General features: G+C 39.8%; 1 protein-coding gene across 4 annotated transcripts in view; it reads left to right on the top strand.

Annotated features, from left to right (window-relative positions):
• Nucleotides 1-24,030, top strand: part of LOC146511668 (A-type potassium channel modulatory protein DPP6-like) — a 262,569-nt gene that overhangs the window by 57,912 nt on the left and 180,627 nt on the right. The window contains exons 1-2 of one of the 4 annotated variants that reach the window (XM_085173044.1): nucleotides 9,239-17,790; nucleotides 17,979-18,151. The exons of 2 other annotated variants lie outside the window; for them this stretch is intronic. In XM_085173044.1, the coding sequence (XP_085029170.1) occupies nucleotides 17,984-18,151 (168 nt within the window). In that variant the 5' untranslated portion in view covers nucleotides 9,239-17,790; nucleotides 17,979-17,983. Of the gene's footprint in view, nucleotides 1-184; nucleotides 7,814-9,238; nucleotides 17,791-17,978; nucleotides 18,152-24,030 lie in introns of those variants that run through there. One more of the 4 variants, XM_085173047.1, reaches the window with a different exon arrangement.

Here is a 24,030-nt window from a genome sequence, read left to right on the forward strand (position 1 = left end):
TCATTGTACTATTGTACTATGTATGACTGTGCAATGACAATAAAGAGTTATCTTATCTTATCTTATCTTAAAATGTTTTGAAATTGTGGTGCACAGTTCAGAATAAATGTTTTTCAAAAACCATTGCGTCTTTTTAGTAAATGTTTATTTCCAAAAGAAATTTCTAGAAGTTCAGAACAGTAAAATTCCCGCTTTTTAGAGTTAATTAGAAGATAACTCTTACGTAGTTAAACTAAAATACTCTTTGAGAGTTAATATATAAACTCTTAACACCTAGTTAGCATTAGTAAGTGTTAAATTATCAACTCCAGACAGATTTGGTGTTTAACACTAAATCAGAGTTAACGTACCAACTCTCCAAAAAGAGTTAAATTAACACTCTCTGGTGTGGACCCATATAGACACTTTAATAGTGTTGAAATCAAATCTGACAGTGTTAATTTGGACATGCTGGATTTGCTGTGTATGCATAAATGTGACCTTAGATGGGCTTTCTTTAGCATGATCATTAAGTGTTAATTGTAGCTTCAGCTGATGGTAGCACTTTCCCTGGTTTACTTGTTGCTCACTTTTGCACACAGAGTTGTCACCTGTTAAACACAAGCAGGAAATCACCAAATTAAGCAGAAGTGGGCTGGATGTGTTGTAGACACCAAAAGGAAAATCAATCATTGCTCATGGTGCATGAAGTATGCAAGGAAGGAACTTGACTTGACTGCTCTTCATTTACGATGTGTGGCGATTGTTGCCCGAAGAGAAGATAGCCGTGAAAGCTTCTCAGGGTTTATGATATAAGACGATGGTTAACGGGCAAAAAAAGCTAAATGAAATTAACGCTGCAAGCGTGACACAGTGAAATTTCTTCACACTTAAAATGTAGTTCAGTTGTGTCCACTTTCAGTCTTTTGAAAAGAGCAGACAATAGTTACATTCACTGAGTAGCATTCATAAACCAACTAATAATAGAACCAAAATTGTGATACAAACGTTCATGGTTTCATGTTGCTTTTACATCAGTGATGGTTTTAGTCATTATCATGCTATAACTGTATTTTTCAATTCCTTTTTTAAATTAATAATCTGAAACAAGCAAAAGAATAAAGCCCATTAGAACATTTTTCATGTAAGGAGTAGTCACTCCAGTCGGTCTTGACACTCTTGACATTAAACCTGCTGTGCAAACAAAATTTTTGGTGGGTATAACATTGTTTTTAATCTTTTAAGTTTGGATGAAATCCATTTATGTGCTGTGCAAGCGTTCGGAAGGTGAAGCAGAGCACATGCAGGAAACCACATCAGCAGGTAGCGTCTGACATTGCTGAGGGAAATTACATTCCCCTCCTGGTCCTCCTGTCATTTACCTTGAGTCGCAGTATGACGAGCCTTTACATTATTAAACACGGTGCACATGCTCCTCCATCTGTCACCGTATTGGCCTCTCTTGCCTGCGCTACCCGATTGGCTCAGCTTGTCATCAATCATAAGCTTCTGGATTGGCCTGCCGTTGAGATCAATGGTCAGACTGAAGAGTCGTTCTGACCTTGGACTCATCGCTCCCATTCAAAACAAACTCCATCCAAGACGGAAGGAGCAATTCAACTTCAAAACTAACAGATGAGTATTTACGAGGGCTGCAAAGCCCTGGACCTAAAGCACTTACTCTCTACCCATCCCTGTCTCTCCTCAGTATGCCATGAAATTAACTATATGCCCGCAGAGTGGGCTTTTCTCCCTCCAATTTCACTTCTGACAAGCTGAGGCTAATGGAGGCGGTGCCTTGGATTAATGCCTCAGCATTTTGGTTAAAACACGCTCTCATCTCATCTGAGTGAGGTGTTGAGCTGTTTGTTGGTGTCAGTGAATCACTTTGCCCTTCTGCATCAGGCACAAGTCACTTAAAAAGGCAATTAGTCACGAAGAGCTTCTGTTCTACCCAAGACAGATTGTTTTATTGCGAACAGTACGGAGGTGTATTAATCTGTTTTCACAGACGTCTCGTTAAATTAATATTTGGGCGCCGCTGAGGCTTTTGTTGCTTAACAGTAGCTCAATCTGTCTCTGAGGGTTTACTTTGAGAAATCCAAGAAACAGAGAGTTCTTTAAGCTCTTCAGAGTTAGAATATTAGTGTTTATCATGGCTTTCAACAGCACTTATAATAGAAACTCTTCAGGAGTAGAAGATGCTGCTCCCTGCAATGGAACACTGATGAAAATCTGTTGGTATTCAAAATGAGTGAAATTATATCACGTCTTCTTACATTGGGCCTTGAACGCAACTTAGTTTTATGGATCTGTGCCAAACTAGTAGCATGAAATTTGTCTCAAAACCCCAGTTGTGCGTGTGATGTGATCTGTGCGTATCAGGCGATTCGTCCACATGCATTTAAGGTTTTGTAAGCGAGGGATGTTAGGTGTAGTTTTAGACATCTGTATGCACAGAAAGCTTTTTGAAAGAGAAAAATATCCGATTTATGATGTTGAACTTAATAAATTGTGCGTAAATGATCAGTATTTTTTCAGGTTTGGATGTACTCATTTGTAAAATAGTTTCGCGTGCAGTGAAATAACTTGTATGTATTTATGTGTGGATTGAATGATGCATTTGTGAGTGCTCAATAGTTACACGCAAGCTTTGTAAATCTTCATTTAAGCTTGTGGATCTTAATGTGTGCATTTGTAACAGGGGCCAATCCATGACTGATAGTGTTTCACTGTGTTTGTGCGTGTGTGCTTGTGTGCGTGTGTCCAATTCAGTCATGGTGTTACTACATTAGCAGTATGTTTAAGATCTTTATCATGGTGAAAAATGAAACTGTTTCCAATCAGACACTTTCCAGATGGTATTACATGGTGGTTAAAAATCTGGAGGTACCCCTCTGCATTAATAATTCCATTTCTTTTCTGACAGCATTCACAACACCGCTGACTGAAATACAGCGCCAGACCATGAGAGAGCTTTCACCGTGTACTTAATCTATTACCCATTACATAAAGACACCATTAAAGTTCATTCTTTGGACTGTACCACATTTCATGGCATTCAGTTCAATAATTCTGTGTGCAGAAGCAGCTTCACAGCCGGTCTTGAGGTGACACGGTCCTATTTACTTAAATTGCAATGAACTGCGTCTTCTCATACCACAAAGCTTAACATCTTTGTGTGAACACAAAAATCGATGAAAAAAAAAAGAAGTCTAACCAATATTGCTCCATCCGAAACTTTCTGCTGAAAATAAGTCAAAGGTGAAAATGAATTATTGCTTGCAGTAAAACAAGAGTGGTCAAAAGAAATTCTGTCTTTCTGCCTTTAAAAACAGCGCGCACAGAGAGCTTTGTGTGTTGAAAGAGGCCATTGCTCTCCAGGCATGATTGATTGAGGTGCGCCATGACACTTGAGTGCTTTTTTTTTAGACTCAGCACAGCGTGAAATGTAGGTTGAGCTTCGGCATATTGTGATGTTACTTTGTGTTTGGGGACTCTGTTGCTTTCTGAAGTGTCAGTCATTGTCCTCCACGTATTAAATATGAAAAATTTCCTTGAGCGTTCCCACATCAGCTTCTCTTTAGTGTGTACTTTACTGACTCTGTTCTCCTCTAAACCGCCTCTGTAGTAATTGAGATGAGCCACGGGAGACAAGAAACTTGGAGCCAAGTCAAAACTTTCATCTTTTATTCACAAGCCACCGCATGAATGCCATTTCAGTCTTCTTCATCTTCTCAAATCCTCCCTGAAGATTCTTCTTCTTCTTCTTTACTCCGTGGTATCCCGACACATGGACCTGGCATTATATTCTGATAGTCCTATTATTAACAATTCCAATAAAATATAACAGCAGCGAATCATTCAGACATCGGTTTTATTATGAGCAATGGGGCAATTTGGCATGTGGGTGTTCAAAGAAGTCCCATCACTTATCTAAATAGCACAGAGTCTAATGCAGAATGTCAAGTTATTAACTATGGCTGTAATACAAATTCAATTCAGAGGCCAGATTAAATTAGGAAAATGCTGAACTGCTTGCTAATCAAAAAAATGGAAAGCTATTTTGAAATGGATTTGTACTGCATCACGGTCATTTTTCATCTGCATGATTTCGAGCAATATGTTTGCTTCCTGTTTTTTCTCAGAATCATGCTTAGATTACATTTTCCAGTTGGGCATTTTCCTCATTTAAAGCTTTTGCAAGAGCCCAGAGTGCATATTTTTTTAAATTCTTGTCATTTTTTTAACTGATTATGGTTTTCATTTTACGTCTGACTCTTCTCTTAAGCAGAGTAGCCTTACCTGGCTCACTCTGGCTCCATCCAGCCCCATTCTTCAAGACAATATATTGGAATTGCCTTCAGTGCTTTTTCAGACCTCAGGGACTTTTTTCATTTTGTCTCCTCGCTTCTTTCTTGTAATCTGAGGGGATTGAAAAGTCAGGGCTCAATAATGGAATTAATGGGTTTGAAGGGATCAGGTGGAGGACAGTGCCCTTATCCAGGTGTTAGTTAACAGGCAAGGCGTATGGGTGATACTGTTAACCATCGGCTCCGCTTGTTATAATATTTAACGAGTTTTGATGGATCTTTGACTGTTTTTGTCACACAGAGACATGTCACAATCATCTTATACTAGTGAAACAATAATTAATATTTCTGAGTAACCTTTTGAATAAGCAGATGTGATGTTTATAGCTCCCTTTAAGCATTAACACAAATAAAAAGAGCTTAAATTTGTGTACTGATTGGATTTTTGTCTGTTTACAAGGCAACGGGGGAGTTTGGGCAGCTTGTGGAATCCATTTAAGGCATTTCTTCACACAGTTTGTTTATTTATCAATTCGATACATGATAATTCAACCAGGAACTCAATTGAACAAGTTAATTTTGTTACTTTAGCTTTCACGACTGGAATGCAACTAATCACATGGTCTGCTGAATCTGTAAACTATAAAATATTAGCAATCTAAATCCAAATGTGGCATGCCGAGAAAATGCTGTTTTTTTTTTTTTTATTATTATTATTTTTTATTTATTTCCCTTTGCAGCTACGGTGACTTTTTCTGTGCATTGAAACATCAACATCAGACATCAAGATGAGAAATTGGTCGGTGAAATAGGTGAACGAGGACCTCCTTATGTTTTTACAGCATGACATTCTGAAAGTTCTCTGAAATTGTTGAAGAGTTGGTTTTACTCCTGAATATCAAGACTATTTCCCATAAATTCTGAAATGAGACTCAGGGCATTTATTTATCTCAGCTGAATAGAAAACTGCTCCTTTATTAGATGCCATGGTATACAATGTTCCTTTTTTTGTTGCATTTGTGTGCATTTTTTCTAGAGGCTCCCCTGTTCCCTGTTGTTTACAGTCCACTTTGCTTTGGCTGCTTTTGTTATTGTGAACCTGTAAACACTTTCTGCACAGAATATAAAAAGCCTTTCAGCAGTTAAATGTGCTTTATATCTGCAATTTCCTGGGAGGCATGTCCAAAAGAATGAGGGGGGTGAAAAGAAATTAAATTATCGAAAATTATGAGTAGTCACACTTACCATCTATAATGTGAAAGCTTTTCTTTTTTTGTGTCTTTGAACTCTTCTGGTAATTATTAATTCAGGTAGAAATAAAAGTGTGAAGTGTGTGTGTCATAAGTCAAAAGTGTACTCACAAGCAAGTAGTGTTATGCTTTAATATTCTCATATAGGATGCTTCTCTACTGCAGGGCAACTGCTGTTGAAGTTACCTGTTGGTGTTGAACCACAGGAGGAACCATAATAATAATAATGATGGATTGCATTTATATAGCGCTTTTCTAGGCACCCAAAGCGCTTTACAATTCCACTATTCATTCACTCTCACATTCACACACTGGTGGAGGCAAGCTACAGTTGTAGCCACAGCTGCCCTGGGGCAGACTGACAGAAGCGAGGCTGCCATCGCGAGGACCCATATTGCGCCATCGGCCCCTCTGGTCAACACCAGTAGGCGGTAGGGTAAAGTGTCTTGTCCAAGGACACAACGACCAGGACAGAGAGAGCAGGGGGGTCGAACCGGCAACCTTCTGGTTATGACTGTTATGACTGATCACTTGCAAAGCAATGACAATGTCCTGCTTGATTGGCAGCTTCAGCTAACTGTGACAGACTAAGTTACACTGTGGAAACAACCACGGTCTAAGCTATATGCTTGATCTGGTAGGTGTCTCTGGTTGTACTGACTCCCAGTATTACGTCTTTAAGCGCTTCTGCTCCTGTCCTATTATGCAGGGATTAAACTTGGTTCCTGTACTTTTGTAGACTGAATAAAGTTGCCCTCGAAAGTTAACAGGGTCTGGCCAATATTGTGTAAGCAAATGAAACTCAATTGAAAACCTCCAGAAGTTTCTTATCACAAAACTTTGTTCTGCCCTGGGATAGAACATTCAGCCTTTTCCAATCCAGGCTCAGTGCCACTCTGGTGTTCTTTCACTGCTTCCCATTTAGTACCTTTTGCCCTTGCTACTGTTGGGCATGTGTACGACCGGTCGTTCTACTTTCCCACTTTGGCTTACCATGCCGTAGCTATAAACGCTACATAAATTTAGATTGCGTTGTGCCCAAGACCAATCTTCCAAAGAGGTGGCGATAATTTATGAGGTTCAATTCATGGCACGAATACATCACCGCCACTTTATTACAACCCATCACAGAGACTGATTAAATTGATCTGCAGATTGGTGGACAGCAGCAGACACCTCATTCATCGAGGGAAAACACAAACTCGGTCAAAAGTTCCTTTGATGCCAGGTATGATGCAATAACTCTAGCCATTCAAACAGCAGATGACGACTTTCATACATGCATGAGCTTCTGTTTGGTGCATTATGGTGCATTCCCTGTATTTATTTTAGCAGCAAAGACATTTTTTTCTGCCTGCCGTCTGTTCTTGTGTTTTCCCTCACCCTCCCTTCTTTTCTTTCTGTCTCTTTACCCACCTGCCAACTCAGACACACATAAACGCACACACACGCACACCTTTACCTCACTAAAGCAGCAATGAAGATGTAAAAGAATGATCTTTGGCTGCGTTGGCTGGCAGATGTCTCTCTCTCATAGCCAGACCAAAAGATTTTGTTAAAACCTCCAATTTAGTTCAGGTGCTGAACCCGCCAAAAAAGAAAAAAAAAATAGCCAGCCTCTTGTGGGGAAGAGCTTAGTAGGGAGGGAGAAAGGTAGGGATAAGACTGAGAATGAATCAGGGGAGGGGAGAGAGTAGTCGAACGCACAGACTGTGTGCAGCTACTACAAGTGAGAGTTCGAGAAGACGACTTGTCTTGGAGAGACAAAGACTGATAAATCCCATAAAGGAGCAGAGTCAATGAGAAAGATCGAGAGGCTGAGAAAAGTCAGAGAGGGATAGCCAGAGTGCTGTGGAGGAGAAAGGGGATAAGTGTGTTTGTGTGTGATGTGTGTTTGAGGAGGGGGGTAAGCACGACAGCCGGAGCGAGTGAAGCCGAGGAGCACACATTTCCAAAAGAACCCATCCTGGCAAATGGATCACAGTGCATCAGACAGCATCCATGCAGCTATGTGATTGATTGGCTAAGGTGGGAGTGTGCCAGTCAGCTGACAGAAGGGTCTCAGGCTCGTGGAAGGGGGCTTCACTAATCCTCCCACTTTAGGTGAATTCTCCCACTCATTCGGCACTTGTCCAGAGGACTTTTTTCTGTACTGGAGAAAAGGAGAGCAGAGGAGCAGAGGAGCAGAGCGCAGGACGAGGTTTCAGTGTCACTTCAGTCATGTCAATGCTAATTGTCACCCAGCAGATCGATACCACCACCTCCAAAATGGTAAGGCTGAAGCTGCACTCATGCTGTAGCGTGCATACTGAAGAACTGTTGAGCTGGATCACTGAATGCGGCTGCAGCTTAGCATTTCTGAGTCCATGCCGCTTCTTTATTACTGCTATTTAAGCCCATGTGGTTTGCATGATGCTGTTTCACTAATCAGACTTTCAGACTTCCTGCTCTTTTGTCATTTTTTAGCTTTGAATTGTTGCCAGTTTTCTGTCATTTACAAAAAAAAAAAAAAGATCACATTTAAAAGCGTACTCACTGGCAGGGCTCTCATTTTAATGAAAATATTAATCATTCTCTGGATTTCAAGCATGAATCTGGTCCGTTGTGTCAGTCGACATGAGCAACCCACTGGGTCAGACCACTGGACTGTGAGTGTTATATTGTGTGGGTACAATGACAGGATGACTGCATCATTGATGGCTAGTGCTGCCCCCCCCCTCCCCAGGGCTCCCATTCATAACTCACTCACCATATTTCAAGGCTCCTGGGTTAAGTTAAATCAGGCTCTCATAGTCACACTTGTCAAGTGACCCTGGGTTCAGTGGCTGCAACAACATATTTTTCATGGGTTTAGGTGGATTGCTACACTCTGACAATCAACAGTTTAGTACCGGTAGCCACGAAATGCTTACATGCACTGTAGAGCGACATTAAAATCCAATAAAGTGAGGAGAAGCTACAGTAATATGTGGCTACGGTTAGATGTATAGATGTATTTGCATTCTTTAGACAGCTAAACTCACCTCGAGTGGTGTGTGAGCAACTGTGGTCAAGTTGCAAATCTTTAATTAGCTTGAATAAAATATTAGTTTTCAGGAGCTGACAATTGAAGTGTTCACTAAATAATCTTACAACATGCACTCTTTAATTAAAGTGCATGGCAAGAAAGATGATGTGCAATTAAAAAAAGAGAAAAAGCATTTGTAAGAGAACGTCAATTGGTCTGGGTCACTTGTTAAATTCCTACAATTTACAACAACACCTTTTTTTATTTTTTTTAAATCCCATATTTAGTCCCATATTCAGCGATTTATAGACAACACCATTTTGGGAAAGCCATTAAAGTCCATTTTTAAAAAGATTCCTGCAAACCAGAATCACCAGGCTGACTCCGAGTGTGAGGTGCATCACAGCTGGAGTGTCTCCTCTGGCTCATAATAATGCAAATGAATAGCAAATGAATACACAACTATGTATAGCTACTAGCAAGAAACAGCTCTTCCAGGGCTCCACTGGTAAAAAAGTATTTACAAAAGTAGGATTTTTAGATTATGGTTACAGAGAACAAACACAAAAAAACAACAACTTTATGTTAGATTGTTGCATTTATTTCCCACTGCTCCTTTTATATTATTAGCTCATTTCTGAAACTAATAGAATTGTTACTTTGAGAATTTTCAGATTGATCTATTATTATTATTATTATTATTATTGTTGAGAGTTTGTGTCGTGCACACTGTTAACTATAGGTGTAGGTGTTGGTTTATATTGAACACGGTAGATTTTGCCAGCCCAAAGCAGCAAAGTAGCTGCTTTTCTGAATTTTTGCTCATTTTGGCCATGGAAAAGTATTTTATTTTCAGTTTGAAAAAATGTAAAGAAACCCATCAATCTTTTCCTTCAGGCTGCATCCGGATTCATATCTTGACAGGTCTCCCTCCCCATCCCGTCCTCTCTCTGTCCTCTTAGACTCTGAATCCGCAGGTCTCAATGTGTTTCACCAACTAGTCATCACTAGCCCACTTTAACATCAATATGCTGAATCCAGTGCTCACCTTCCCCATGTCCCAGAGCCTGGCGGGGTCCAGCCCTTTGATACATGCAGATCAGATAATTTACAGCCCGTGAGCCTCAGCCAGGCCTGTCTGAGAGTTTTGATGTGCCAGATTTTAATACAGAGCTCCCTCATACCTCCCGAGGCAGACAACGCATATCACTACTTCATGTGAAGATGTCTCATTTGCCAGTTAATGCATCTAATTCCAATCACTTTTTTTTTCCGCTAAAATGGTTCCTATGAACTATTATCCCAAATGGAAATTTCTCACTTTAAAAGGCAGAAATGCTTCACTTGCTAAGTAAGAAGCAGGGGGGAGTGTGCAGCAGAGTGTGCTGTAATGACATTTTGGTAGAAATATATAAATGTTATTAGAAAACACTTTTTGTGGTATGTGGCAGATTAGTTCTGTAAAAACGTGGGATATATTAGAAAAAAGGCGAGACTCAGTATTGATTCTTTTGGAAATGACAGATGATTGACTGCAACGCAGCAAAGGCTGAAATATGAATAAGCGATTTTCTCTGTGGACATTTGTCTCAGACGCAGCTCCTCTGTGGCATTTAAACCCTACTTCTCCTCAAACAAATCAATAATTACTTTAAATCCACGGGTTTTCTATATGTTTTTTTTTAGTCATTCACACAACCTTTTCACTTTCCGAGCCAGAATACCAAACAAAAAAAAAAGCTGAGTGGAGAAATGACTAATGTGGAATTGAATGTATTGATTTTTCTCTGCTAATTGAAGCCATGGTTAATGCATTCTGGCCAGTTCACTTGGCCTCCAGTCAAAATTGTGACTGAAATCCTCTAGTAAAACAAATTAAAAAGCCATCAGATAATGACAGCAGGTTGTTGTAGTAATAACAAAGCTTTTTCACGATCATGGATTTGAGGTTTGTGTGTGTGCGCGTGTATACTGTACGTGTGCGGCAAGTTCAAATGCCAAAAGTCTAGTTGGGACATATTTATTTTCATTCTTTCAGACCCTTTTTTTTTATCAAACCTTTCTTTCTTTCTTTCTTTCTTTCTTTCTTTCTTTCTTTCTTTCTTTCTTTTTCTCTCTTTCTTTCTTTCTCCCTTTCTCCCTTTCTCCCTGTCTTTCTTATATGCACCACCATTTTTATCCCATTTCTAAACACGTTCCTGGCTTCTGTACACCTCATGCAGATATAATTTGAGGGACATCTGGAGGTACAAATTAACAGAGGGCTTGGGCGTATGCTGTGCTGCAATAAGCAGTGCTTGCAGCAAAACAAAGAAAACAGGGAAGTCGAGTAGCTAGGCGCCTGACTTCTTACTGTAGATTAATACTGTTCATCTGGTAACACTTCTGTGGAAGCAACTGGTACAGTATTAAATTAAATTAATAAGCTCCAGCCCACACTGTGAACAGCTGAGCATTGTTAACAGAATTAAAACTGTACTGGAGATAACCAAAGTTTTAAAATACGTATGTGCCAGAAAGAATTTGGATGAATGAATGAAAATGTGTTTTTGCCATACATCAAATTCATCCCAAAAATATATTTTGGAGCCACTTATTGCACATAACTGTTAAAAAATAGGTTTTAGCAATTATGATTTTATCTTAACAACATCTATGTATAGTGTTGAAGAAACATCAGCTGAAGCTGAACTAGGGCTATGCTGTACTTTCGTGTAATACCAGTTTGATGGTGATGGTGCAGTGAATTAATGGAACCTTTATTAAACCTGTTTAGTAAAAACTTTTCCCTTTATACAATGAAGACTTACAGTAAACAAGCTTTTTGAGGAAATGGGGATAAAAGCACACATCTATAAACAGTTCAACGCATTCACAGGCAAACCACTGCCCCCTGCTGTTGAGATCTTATTGAAAAATAAATCATGGTATCTGATTGGACATAATTACTGTTGTTACAATTTATGACCATTTCTTTTTTTACACATTATCGTATATTGTCACACATTGTCACCATGAAGAAACTGTGGTCTACTGTGTAAAACTATAAAACATACAGAAAATAGGAAAAATTGAGTTAAACGTAGCTTCTCAGTCAGGAGACCAGTTTTTGTGTCTCATTTGAGTGTTTCTACCTTTGTTTGGAGCCCTGCATGTTGAAAAATGACAGTTAAGTATTCTCAGTCTGTTTAAATGGAATCCAAAGAAGTTGAGACCATGTGTCCATATGGGATGAGTTCAGAGGGATGCCCATTTCATAAAACACCATGCATGCAGACAACGACTGTTTGGCGGGGCGTGGTCTGTGGCGCTGCTGCAGGGGAGGCGGACACACTTGATCATCAGCTCATCACACCTCCTGTACATTTAGGTATGGACTGGGTCCTGAGTAAGGTTGTTGGTGTTTGTACGGGGCTGACAGCTGAGAAGGTGCAGCCGAGTTGGAAACGACAACTGAAATAAAGAAAGATGTTGAAAAGGGTTGAAATGTGCTCGGGCTGTTGTGCGTCTGTTACAGTGGTGCCGAAACCCAGGACGGGAGCATGGCGAGACCACACCCCACCACAGACTGCTTTGACATAGCAGCAGTAATAGACACATCAGAAATGAAAACTGCATAATTTTGTAGGAACTTAGTTGTAACTAAAAATCTGGGAAACAATTACAGTTACTGATGTTTTTAATCATTTAATTCAATTTTATTTATACAGCATCAAATCACAACAACAGTCACTTCAAAGCGCTTAATATTGTAAAGTAAAGACCTCACAATAATACAGAGAAACCCCAACAATCAGATGAATCCCTATGAGACAGCACTTTGGCGACAGTGGAAAAGGAAAACTCCCTTTTAACAGGAAGAAACCTCCAGCAGAACCAGGCTCAGGGAGGAGCAACCATCTGTTGCCACCAGTTGGAGGTTAGGGGAAGGCCAAAAGACATGCTTTGGAAGAGAGCCAGAGATTAATAATAACTCATAATTAAGTGCAGAGTCATGTATAAACACAGAGAAACAAATACATGTACTCCAAATAGCTCATTCTTGAACCCAATGGCAGCCAGTAACTCATCTAAAACTGTGACTTAACACACTCAGTTTTATACATCACATAGCTTTAGTATCTAGATAACATCTAAGAAATTGTAATTATAACACACACCTTGTAATTTTTCTTTCTGGGATGGGTTACTCTATTGAAATGATAACAAAAGACATGCTAAGTGTCTTGGGAGTTGTAGGCCTAACACTGAAGCTGATGAAATGAGAAAAATCTGATCCAGACAAAAAAGTTTTATTCATGTTTAATTTCAGTCAGTACTGAAAGTACTGTTAGATAACATAGTAATTGTTAATTAGCATTATGAATTGACTCAGATGTTAAGAGTCAACTTCAGTTGAAAAGTAGCCCAATGCTCTTATCCATGAAGCAGTCATACTAATAACACCTTCATAAACCTTTTCAGTGTTACTGTAATCTTATGTACATATTAGCTCTGTGGGTGGCTTGAGTAAAGGACTTAAAAAAATTACAGTTTACAGTTACAGTTCCTTGTATTCGTGAAAATATAAGTACATATTTAGAAAAAAAATAGTTTGAATGTTGAAATTGTACTTACTAGCCCTTTAAGCAGCACAAAACAGAAACACTATTATAATGGTGATGGAAAGTTTTTAGGTTTTAGTTAATTATAGTTATTGTTTAGAATAATGCTTCTTCAAAAAGAGCCATGCATCATACAGTAGCTAGCAATAAATCCAGTACCAAGGCCTGGTACTGGATTTCTTTGTTTGGTTATTGCTGAGCTGCCAGAAAGATAAATCAGCCCTCAGCACACAGACTCTCTCTACTTGGACCACCATCTCCACCATATGTAAAATGATTCTGCTGGTCCTATTTGGGAAATGGGATCCAAGTCAACAGTGAAGCCTGAGATAACAAATGCATTTTTTCCCCCCTCTTCCTCTCCAGCACTGCATTTGCAGATTACCTTTGTGCCTCTTACACTTGATAGGCACTCATGTTTCACCCATCGTTACGGCTCACACCCGCTCACAGCTCCTGGCTCTTTTCTATTTCCCCCCCACTTCAGCACCTCCTTCCTGCTCATGCTGTCCCTCTAAATTTCCTGGGGACTTTATCTTGCCCATTTCAAATAGGATTTCGACTCAATTCGCCATGCTTCATGTCACTTTGCTGGCAAATCCACAGTTGATATAGACACATCATAAAAACTGCCGCATGAGCAAAATATGATTTGTCAAAATTTTTTTTTCTTTCCACCCCCTCCTCGTGTTATTTGTCATTTCCGAGATTTGTTTCTCCTTCCCAGTGCTCTGATTCGTCATGAGAGATCGCCGCCCCGGCACTGGGGCAGATGGGGAGCGTCGATCAAAGAGCGATGTTGCCTTCGGATTGGTGTTGAGGCGAGTAGGTGGTTTCACAGCGGCAAGTGACAGCACCTATTAATTTGGCCATTTAATTTTAAGTCCAACAGCGTCAGGCTCCACCAGCTTCAATCTCCCCCTGTCATTCAAAACAAGCCTCAAGCCAACAGTCACAAACACACACGTATACACACATTCCCCAACTAGCATGAAGAACACAAAAAAGGTTTTTAATCTAAAGCTGAAACTTCTGTGAGAATCCAAGAACCCAAGAAGAAGCCTTTAAATCAATCAGGCTTATAACCTACCACATTTTAAACTGCAGCTGCTACATCTTGGAGATACTTAGGGACAGATGCCGGGGTGTGTGAAGCGACTGCATTTTCAAATTGGGTTCCCTCATCGTCAGCTAGAGGTCCGACAGACCCGAATATCTCGGGTAATGACTACTGATCCTCTCTCTGTGAAGCTCAGGATTGGAGGTGGAGCTTTATGACAGTATCCTCAGTGAGAAATGGACTGCAACAATGAAATGTGACACCACCGTATAAATTCATGAGTTCTTGCTCTTTCTTTCTTCCGCACCTGAACTTTTGCTCCTGCTGTGAATGCCTGCTCCCGTCACACCGTCAGCTGGGGGATTTTCTTCCCTTCTGACAAGGTCAAACGTGTCTTTTATTTGATACATACTTGGAAGACCTCGCCTTCTCTGTTTCAACTTTTCCAGCTAGATTGATCGCTCCAGTGCCATATGTGTGAATGTAATGAGAGCAGCACCGTATGACTCTATTCATTCTCATTCTTTTTTAATTTCATCTTATCCTAATGTGTGCAAGTTGTGAGATTCAATTTTTAGAATGGATTCTTATCTAAGAAAGTGTCCCTAAGGCCCCCTTATCCCTAATGGATTGTCATTCTTATGGGTTCCTAGGGCAAAAACTTGAGGGTTAAACTTCACCTTTTAAATCATGAACTTATAGTACCTTCGACATTTATTCCCTTAGTATAAAAAAAATGATATTTTGTATAATTCATGTTGCTTAAAGCTTGTCAGAATGATCGACCGCCTCCCTTGGCACACATTAATTGCTGTCTTGCAGTCCAGCAGCTGAAGATGTGCTGGCAGTGACACAGCTTTTGAAAATACTGTGGACGGCGACCCAACAACTCCCTGTGCCACCTTTACTGTGGCAGCTGCTTCTGCACTGCCTTCATTTTTATGATGGAGGAAAGGATTTAGAGAGTGCAGCCCTCCAGAGTAGTTCCAGTCCAGGGAGAGACGTGTGGCCTGATAAGTATGGCTCTTGCACAGCAGCATGAAATGAGAAACTATCCATCATAAATCATGATGGCTGCTTGACAGAATGGGATGCTCTGGCAAATGAACTTGTGAGTGTGCTTGCAGTTTTTGAATGAAAGCAAAATTGTCATATTGATGTTTTTCTTTCCTTAGGTAGCTGTGTGGCATTTATTTACTTTAGAAAAATATAGAAATAAATATTTTGAAATGAAGTTGCTCTTAGCCACTAGACAGTAGTGAATTCTTGGCACAGAAAGAATCCTCCCAACACTTACACATCTGGGAAGGTTGCATTTGTGATTGCTCAATACAATTTGTAGGTCTAATTTAAAAAGAAACAGAAGCTGCTAAGTTGTCTCTGTTCTGCTTGGTTATCAGGTAATATCATTAGGAAAGGTGTATTTTTCAGTATAAATGACTTTTTTTTAGCTTCTCTCGTCCTTTTAAAATATTCAGTGTCCCGCTCAGCTAATGTCAGCCAGTCTTTGCCCACAAACAAAATACTCTGACTGGGATTAGAACATGCAACTCTGCCCTCTGCTGCCCATATTTAGCGCTGATCTGCTCACAGCACTGCTGCATTTAGCTCTACATCCAGCAATGGGGAGGCCCAGAAATAATCCAATTCTGTCCATGTATGATTTTAGTCAGTAAGTTAATCGGATGCGAGAAAATAGCAGCGAGTCTAAGTCAGACCACAACGCCAGTCTGGAAAGTTCCTTTCCTTTCTTAATTTTATTAATAATTATGCTGAGGATGTTACGCAGCCCACCTCAACATTAACTGCATCAGTGCTCTGAGGATTTCCCGCTGTTTGACATATCTTGCTTCACAGGCTTTTTTTCTCTTTTCTTCTCCTTCTGCTTAATCGCATCACAGTACCTAAAAATTGAATTCCATTTCTGGGTTGTCTGCCACAGTCTGAGATGGATTTGATGGGTTGAAACACATTTTTGGAGAGTGGGCATGAGTCTGTACTGCGCAAGTTGGAATCTGTGGCAGTGTGTGCCTGTCTAATCTTTTTTTAGGAAGTCATCTTAATTAAAGGGTAAACTTAAACAGATGTGGGCTGTTATATGTGAGGGGTGTTTGCAATTCATGTGGCGTTAAGCTTCTCCTTGAGGACTCGAGGACTTGAGAGGTAGTTGGGCTGTGGTGAGTGGATGAGTTAGTCTGTGTTTGGCAGAAATCCCAGCATGCTGAGCTTGTTGAATACACAGAGGGAGATGTTCTGTATCCTGTGACTACTCACAAAATCAAATTAGATGACAGATTCCGGGTCTGTTGTATAAAATGAGTCTCCTCGAGCTGGCACAGCAACAAACAGAAGTGTGTCTTAGAGGCCAGTCAGCATCGCAAAGAAACGGTTTTGACTGCCTTTAGATGTTTTCCTTGACATTTAAAGTGTGTAATCGTTTACTTGAGCGGGTGTAAAAGTGGCTCTTTTCTTCATTTCAAAACATTCAAAGTTGTTTCGTTTAAACAGATACACCGATAATTAAGCAATCATTTAATTCACGTCTTATGTAAAAAAAAAAAAAAAGGGAAAAAAAGCCAAATATTTATCAGGTACAGCATCTCAGATGTGAGTGAGGATATAAGAAAGTAATAAACAAGACAGTGAGTGTCCTTAGGATTTGGATGGCTGCTGAGATGACAGCAGACAATTTGAAGTGGTCCCTTTGGGCTCCTCGAAATACATCATTATTCTGTTAAAACAGGAAACCAACAGGCAGATGAGACAGTAATAGAAATAATTAGCTTGATGTGGGATTTGATGGAGCTCCAGGCTTAAAATGCAAGTTTATTCTGTCTTAAAGGTGGTGACTCGTCTCATCTCTGTGTTTGAAGCTTGCATTTTGCAAGAAAACAGTATATTTTTGTTGTTTAATAGGAAAGCAAATAAGCGTCTCTTGTCACCTGTCACCTGAAACACAGAGGGTATAAACTAATATGGAAGATTGGGACCGTGGGAAATCTCACTGAGTGATATCAGAGAAACCAATCTTCCCATTTATGCTCTATGAAAACCTGTATCCTTGAAAATATGTCATGCCTGTCTGGGTCTTCTGCGCTGTGGTCCACATGAGGGCACTCTTGCTCTCTGCAAAACGGCTTTGTAACCCAAATGGAGGCAAAGATTAAAAACAAGACAAACAACAACAAAAAAACAACTATGAGATATACTAGAACCTGATCTATGTGCCAAGTCAAGCACCGCAAGTTTTCACCGCAAAACCTGCACTTTAATGTGTTGAGGTTGCTTTGTGTCGTTCGCAGCTGTTTTGCACACCACCTGGTGTCTGCGAATACTTGTAAGGCAAAGCCCCATCACTCCCTGGACGTTTATCAGCCGTCACCTTCTTTTCTACCACAAGGGAGGGAAAGAGAAACGGGATATTAACCAGCCGAGGTTGGCTTCTCCCCTTTTTTTCGGGTCCGACCGGGGTGCTCGATTCAGCCTCCTTGTATTTGCATCAGTTCGGTATCAAGTTGGGAAAGTGTGGGAACTGCGTTGCTGCAGGATCGTTGAGACCCGACCGGCAAGCCTGAAAGTACGTGCCATGCATCCTGAACACAGAGTGATTTTTTTTGTTCTTTCTTTCAACTGAACCAGAGCGTCATGTAATCGAATCACTCCAGCCATAGCGGATCGAACTTTTTCTATATGTGTGTCCGCGCGCGCGCTTTTATTGATTGAAAGCAGAGCCAAGTTATCCCTTCTTTATTTTATGACAAGCAGTCGACATGGCGTCACTGTATCAGAGATTCACCGGCAAGATCAACACGAACAAATCCTTCCCCAACCCTCCAGAGGCGAGCCACCTCCTCGGGCAAAGTGTGGAAGGAGAGAGTGCGGCGCAGAGCCAACGAACCCGGTTTCAGCAGCACCGCCGGCGCTGCGAGGACGAGGATGTAAGAAACTTAAACTGTAGTCACCTTTACTTGTCCGAATGCATTTTCTGACCACTTTCAGATAGTTACAGTGCCCTCTAGGACACACTAAGCAAGTTGGATATTGGCGTAATATATGGAATTTTGGCGCTAGTAAATCTCCCAGTCTGTTTAATGCCCTTCTGCTTGCTCTCTCCTTTTAAAGGCAGACTTGTCAAACTCACGTCATTCCCTCAATGGTTGGCTTATCTGTCAATAAATGACGCATCACTTACGTCTCTTGAAAAGCAACGTGCGTTCTCTGGCGCCTTCTGGTAACTTTATAAATCTTACAAATGACTTCTTAGCGCTTTGACACCTCCGTTAGAGGTTGTCGAGTGTTGCTTATTTGTCTAGGGATGCTACTGTAACCCAAGTGTGCCTTACAATTAGATTGGAACTAATGTTTAAATCGTGACTTACAACAACACCCCCGCCCCCCAATCCTCCATGCTGATTGGTTTTATTGGGATCTGCGCTAATCATTATGTGTCTCCTAGCCGTTCTTCAACCTTCTCCAAACATGTTCGCATTTTTTTTTTTATTGTCGTTAAAAATCTTCAGTTCTGAAACTACATTTGTTTACCTAAGCTTATTTATTTGTGGGAGTGGCTTTTACAGACTCCTTTAGGTCGTCCAGGTTCTTTAAAATCTACTTTTGACCATTTAAAGCGCCTGTCGGAGCCTGACGTGATGCCAAACATGAAAGTGGTGCTGTCCATGGTGCTGAAACTTGATCTTCCACTCGCTGCTGCCGCTCTCCGCAATGCTGAGGGAATAAATCCACAGAGCAGGTTTAATTGGGCCACTTAGGTTTGTTTATCTTAAATTTATTTAAAAATAAATAAATAAATAAAAAAAAAGCACAAAAAACACTATTTTTGTATTCCCGTAAACACATTTTTTTTAAAAATCTTTGCACTTAAAATTATAAATTTAGGTGGACCACATCACCGTTAAACAGATACAAAACATATATTATGAAAATTATTCACACGTTTTAGAAACATAAAGAAACATTTGATATTATTTTTCTTGATTTAAAAATATAATTGTTTTCACATGAAACAGGTAAATAAAATGAACAAACAGGGGCACAAATATACTGCAAGTGGGTCAGTTTATTTTTTTTAAAAAAATCAAGCTTTATAAAACAAATATTGCCATTTAATAAAGGAGCTGATCTACTGTCACAAAAGGATGAGGTTAAAAAATGGTACTTTATTGCTAATTTTCTAAATCTTATACCCTTTTAGAATAAGAATTAAAATGAAGCAGCTGCCGTCAGGTGGCAAAAGTAAAGCTGTTAATGGACAATCCACAATTTGTCAAAAAGCAATTTGCCAAAATGAAAGTGACTCTATTAAAAGACAAAGAAGGACATACTTTAGTCTAGAGTTGTGAATGGTTTGAAGATCTTCAGACTTTGAAATCAAGGTTAGTCCAGATTTTGAAGTCAAATCTTATGTTTGCTTTAATGGCTGAAATCTTGACAACATTGTTTTGTTTCGATTTTGAGTTAAACTGAAAATGCAAAAATGTTTTCACTTTCTTTTAGTGATACTTTCTTGCCTGATAAATTTCTAGTTATTTCCCCTGTCTAACTGCATGTCAACTGCAGGATACAACCTATACACCATCATAAGCCCAATTTGGAATATGGCTGCATCAGAGTTAGTGGTGCTATAAGATAGTTTAAAAAAACAGAACTTTTCTGTTTTCTTTTCTTTCAACAAATCTGTCTGGCCTGTGTAGTCATCTCTCAACCCTGGTATTTGAAATGAAATTAACTTAATCAATGTTGAGGTGGTAAAACATGCAAGGTGGTAAAAGTTATTTATTTATTTTTACTCTAAGGTGACAATAAAGAAGCATGCCTTTAATCCCCATGTATATGAGATATGGCTAACTTTGAAGATGGAGAGATTTGGTCTGTTAAACAATGAAACCAACTAGGTTTTGGTATATTTAGTTTTGGAACTTTCACATTGGAATTATACATACGCATGTACAGATTGGTGACAAAGAGTATAAGTTGTGTTAGTAAGGTGCTGGGTCGTGACGTGCCACCAGAACAGCTTCATTGCCCCTCAGCATTGATTCTAAAAGTCTCTGAAAGTACTTGAGAGAAACTCATTCGGTGTTTTGAAGTTGCCGAATAAGTTGGCACCAATCTGCATATGATCCATGTCGTGTTCATGCTGATCAAGTCATTTAGTAACCCCCTATTTCCTCTGCATAGAGAGAGATACTGTCATCCTGGGTAAGATCGCTTCACCCAGGGCAGAAATATTTATTATAGGTGATTACTCAGAATGCCCAGCTAACCTTCCCACTACAATATAGAGCCACTGGTTCCAGATCCACTTTATGCGGGGGTCTGGATCAAGCTTTTTTTTTTTTTTCTTTTTTTTTTTTTGGTGTGTTTCTATTGTTTTTCAATTTTATCCAGCTAACTGTCTGGCTGCAGATTCTAATGTTGTAGAGGTGCAGGAGGTAAAACGGTGGTTGAGCTTTGCATGAATATAACATGAGGTTGATTTATTGACTGGTGGTCATGTCTTTATGTTTGTTGGTGCAGGGAACTCGAACATGATCTGAAATCAATATAAACAGTGATGTATAGTCCATATATATCCACCTGAGAGCATGCTGTGTGATACTGCAGAAGAAAGAATTCTGAATACAGGCCTGTTCAGTGATCGTGGCAGGGGGGAAAACAGTGTTTTCACTGGTTCAGTTTTTAAGTGCTCCTACTATTTAAACTCATATCTAAACAGTACTCTCATATTGCTTCTGACTAGAGCACATTTTGAATGTCAGTCCAAGCTTCGGCGTCTCTCCAGCTGCGTGGCCTTAATAAGTGAGTCTGGTGGAGGTGACATTTACATCATGCTGTGTGGATGAGAACTAAAGCCCACTGGGATGAAGAGCTCATCCAATGACTCGTGCTCCCCACAGCGACACCACACAGCTCAGCCCTGCCACTTCAAAACTTTACCCAGCATTTTCTCCTCCTCTGCTGCTCCACCCTTTCTGTGCGACTCTTTTTATACTGGCTTAAATTTGAGCCCAGTACCTACGAGGGAAGCCTTGCATTGTGGAATTTGCATGTTCTTCTCATGCTTGTGTGGCTTCTTTCCCGGGTACTTTCATTTCTTCCTACAGTCTAAAGACAGACTGGCAACCTGTCCATGCTGTACCCCACGTTTCACACTATGACAGCCAGATTATGCTCCGACCTCACTGCTCATCCTGAATTAGATGTCACATAAATCCACTGGATTGAAATAAACAAGGCACTTTAAAAGTAGCATCCAATAAATCAAGCACCATATCCAGTGCAGTGTTTTAGAGCGAATATATTTTGGTGTCTTCCGCCACTATGATGAAAGGATTTTTAGCTACTATGGTATTATAATGTGAGAAGATATAGTTTTAGCCCTCGTACATGCTGCATGATAGATTATAGACATATACTGTATAAATGAGACACGCTAGATTTATCACAGAATTAGTTCATAGTTGTGGTACTACAGCCACTAATTAGTACCAACAGAATTATTGAATCACAATATTATCATATTAGATTGCTTATATATACTCCTAGTTGTATAATAAGTTGCTGATCAGTGTTTGTTCTCACTATGAGGACTCCATAAATAGGAATTAGTCTCCCTCACAGAAACAATGCATTTAAACAACTCATTATCGCTTTTGTTTGGCATGAGCTTGACTTACTCTCTACTGTGGGCTAAATCCTTCTCTGTCAATATATTTGATAGTGATCTTAGTCTGAAATCCCCTCTGATAACGATTGCAGGCTGGTGGAACAACTCATTACAATCTAATCAAACATGTTTGGGGGTTTTTTCTCCTCGCAAAGCTTTCTCTATGCAAGCCTATGCTATCTGCAATATGCCCTCGGGATATATACGGGAGATCAGTTTTAATGTTGAAGTAACTTCAACTGTCATCTGCTAATACTCAGCAGATCTCAACTATGGAAAAGCAGAAATATGAAAAGTTCAATCTTCCAGTATTGTGTAGCCTTTCACCCTCTGTTAGTCCAGTGGAAGCCTGATTACATGCAAAGCCTTTGGGTTCCCACTTGATCCTATTTCAGCCTCATTAATTAGATATGTCCTCCAATGGCATTTAAACCTGCGAAAAGTAGAAATGGATCTTTGTGTTTTTCTATCAAAGTCTCATCCCCGTGGTGTGATTTTGTTTTTTTTTCCTCAGCAGGCCCCATTACACAAGTAAACACCTCGTCTTTGTTTGCCCGTGTCCACTACAATCAGCACAATCGTAATGAGACTCGAGAGAGATCTGGCGAAGATTCAGACCTCTAGCAAACCGAGACATGCGGGCGTTTTTGTGTGATATATGTGTGAGTGTTGGGAGGCACACAGTCCCACTGTTCTACTTTTTTTACCATCTCCTAACTCATCTCACTTGTTCTGCCGTCTAATGGCTTTGCGCCTGCACTTTGCATTAAGAGGGATGAGGAGGGGGGAGAAGGGATAAATCCACAACTGCACATTAACGCGCACAAACACACACCAGTTCTCTCCCCCTTTCTTTATCACACACGCACATGCGGACAAAATGAGGATATTTTTCAGGGTATGGATTATGAGACAACCGAGCCCTGAAATGCCCTTTTAATAAGCTGGCCAATATCAGATTTCATTTTTACGATAACACGAATAATAATGATGAAAAACAGTAAAAAATGAAGCAGTAAATATACTCTGTATTAAAGAATGTGCTTTTTATATCTTTTTTTTCACCGTGTCAGCAGATGCGGAGGTTACTTTGGAGTATAATAGTTCTCTAAATAAGTCATGGGAATCATTTTTCCCGACACTGGGCAAACAGATTCAGTTTATTTTTTACACTACCATTCTCATAATTGTAATCGTTTCTATATTGCTTTGAATTCAGCATATTCATGACTGTGATTAGGCTTCTCTCATGTTATCTAAATCCCTTGCTACTATGTTAAATCCTGCAGCATGTCATATTTTTGACTATCTTCATACTCTGACAATACTGTTTACTGTATATTAAATGATGAATTTGAACAAACAAAACCCTGTGTCCGATTTGGTTAGGTATATATTTCACAAGGTACATTTATGTAGGTCATGGTATATTAATAGAAGCAGCATGAATGCTTATTTGATAAAGCTCACTTGGACCAGTACTCAGTTATTGATAATCTATTTGATATTGTACTGTACCTGGCAAGTGCCGAGCACCACTGTTTTCAGATTAACCACTTATCCACAAATTCTGTACTTGGGGTCACAGCTTTGTTTAATGATCTAATTTGGGCCAGTTTTTGTCACAGGCTGGGTCTCTAATCACAAATCTAAAATGAGACAAATACACTCAGAGCGCTGGGTCAGTTTGTGTCATTCCTATTTAGCTTTAGTTAAGGAAAGGCAGTTATTATTTATTGTTTCCTCGGTTTCTATGTTTGAGTTCTTGTATCGTTCATCACGTGTTAGGTCTGTTAAGCTTGTCGTCATGTCTAGTTTCAGTGTTTCCTGTTTTATTTTGAAGGAGTCGTGTGTTCTTTGTTCATTGTATTTAGTTTCACTTCCCCTGTCTTGTCATTAGGCTCATGTCAGTCAGCTGTTCCTCCATGTGTTCCCACTTCCCCTAATCACCTCCTGTGTATTTAAGTCCTCTGTTTTCTGTCATTGTCAGATCGTCTGCTTTGTTTTCAAGCCAAGAAGTTGTGTCAAGTTTCCTCATGTCAAGTCCATGTTCCTGTTGTAGGTTTTTAGTTAATTTAGCTCACCCAGTTTAGTTTATTGTTAGCTTTGCCTTTTGTTTACAGTTATTTT

This window comes from Neolamprologus multifasciatus, chromosome 9 (genome assembly GCF_963576455.1).
Source record: "Neolamprologus multifasciatus chromosome 9, fNeoMul1.2, whole genome shotgun sequence".
NCBI classification, from domain to species: Eukaryota; Metazoa; Chordata; class Actinopteri; order Cichliformes; family Cichlidae; genus Neolamprologus; species Neolamprologus multifasciatus.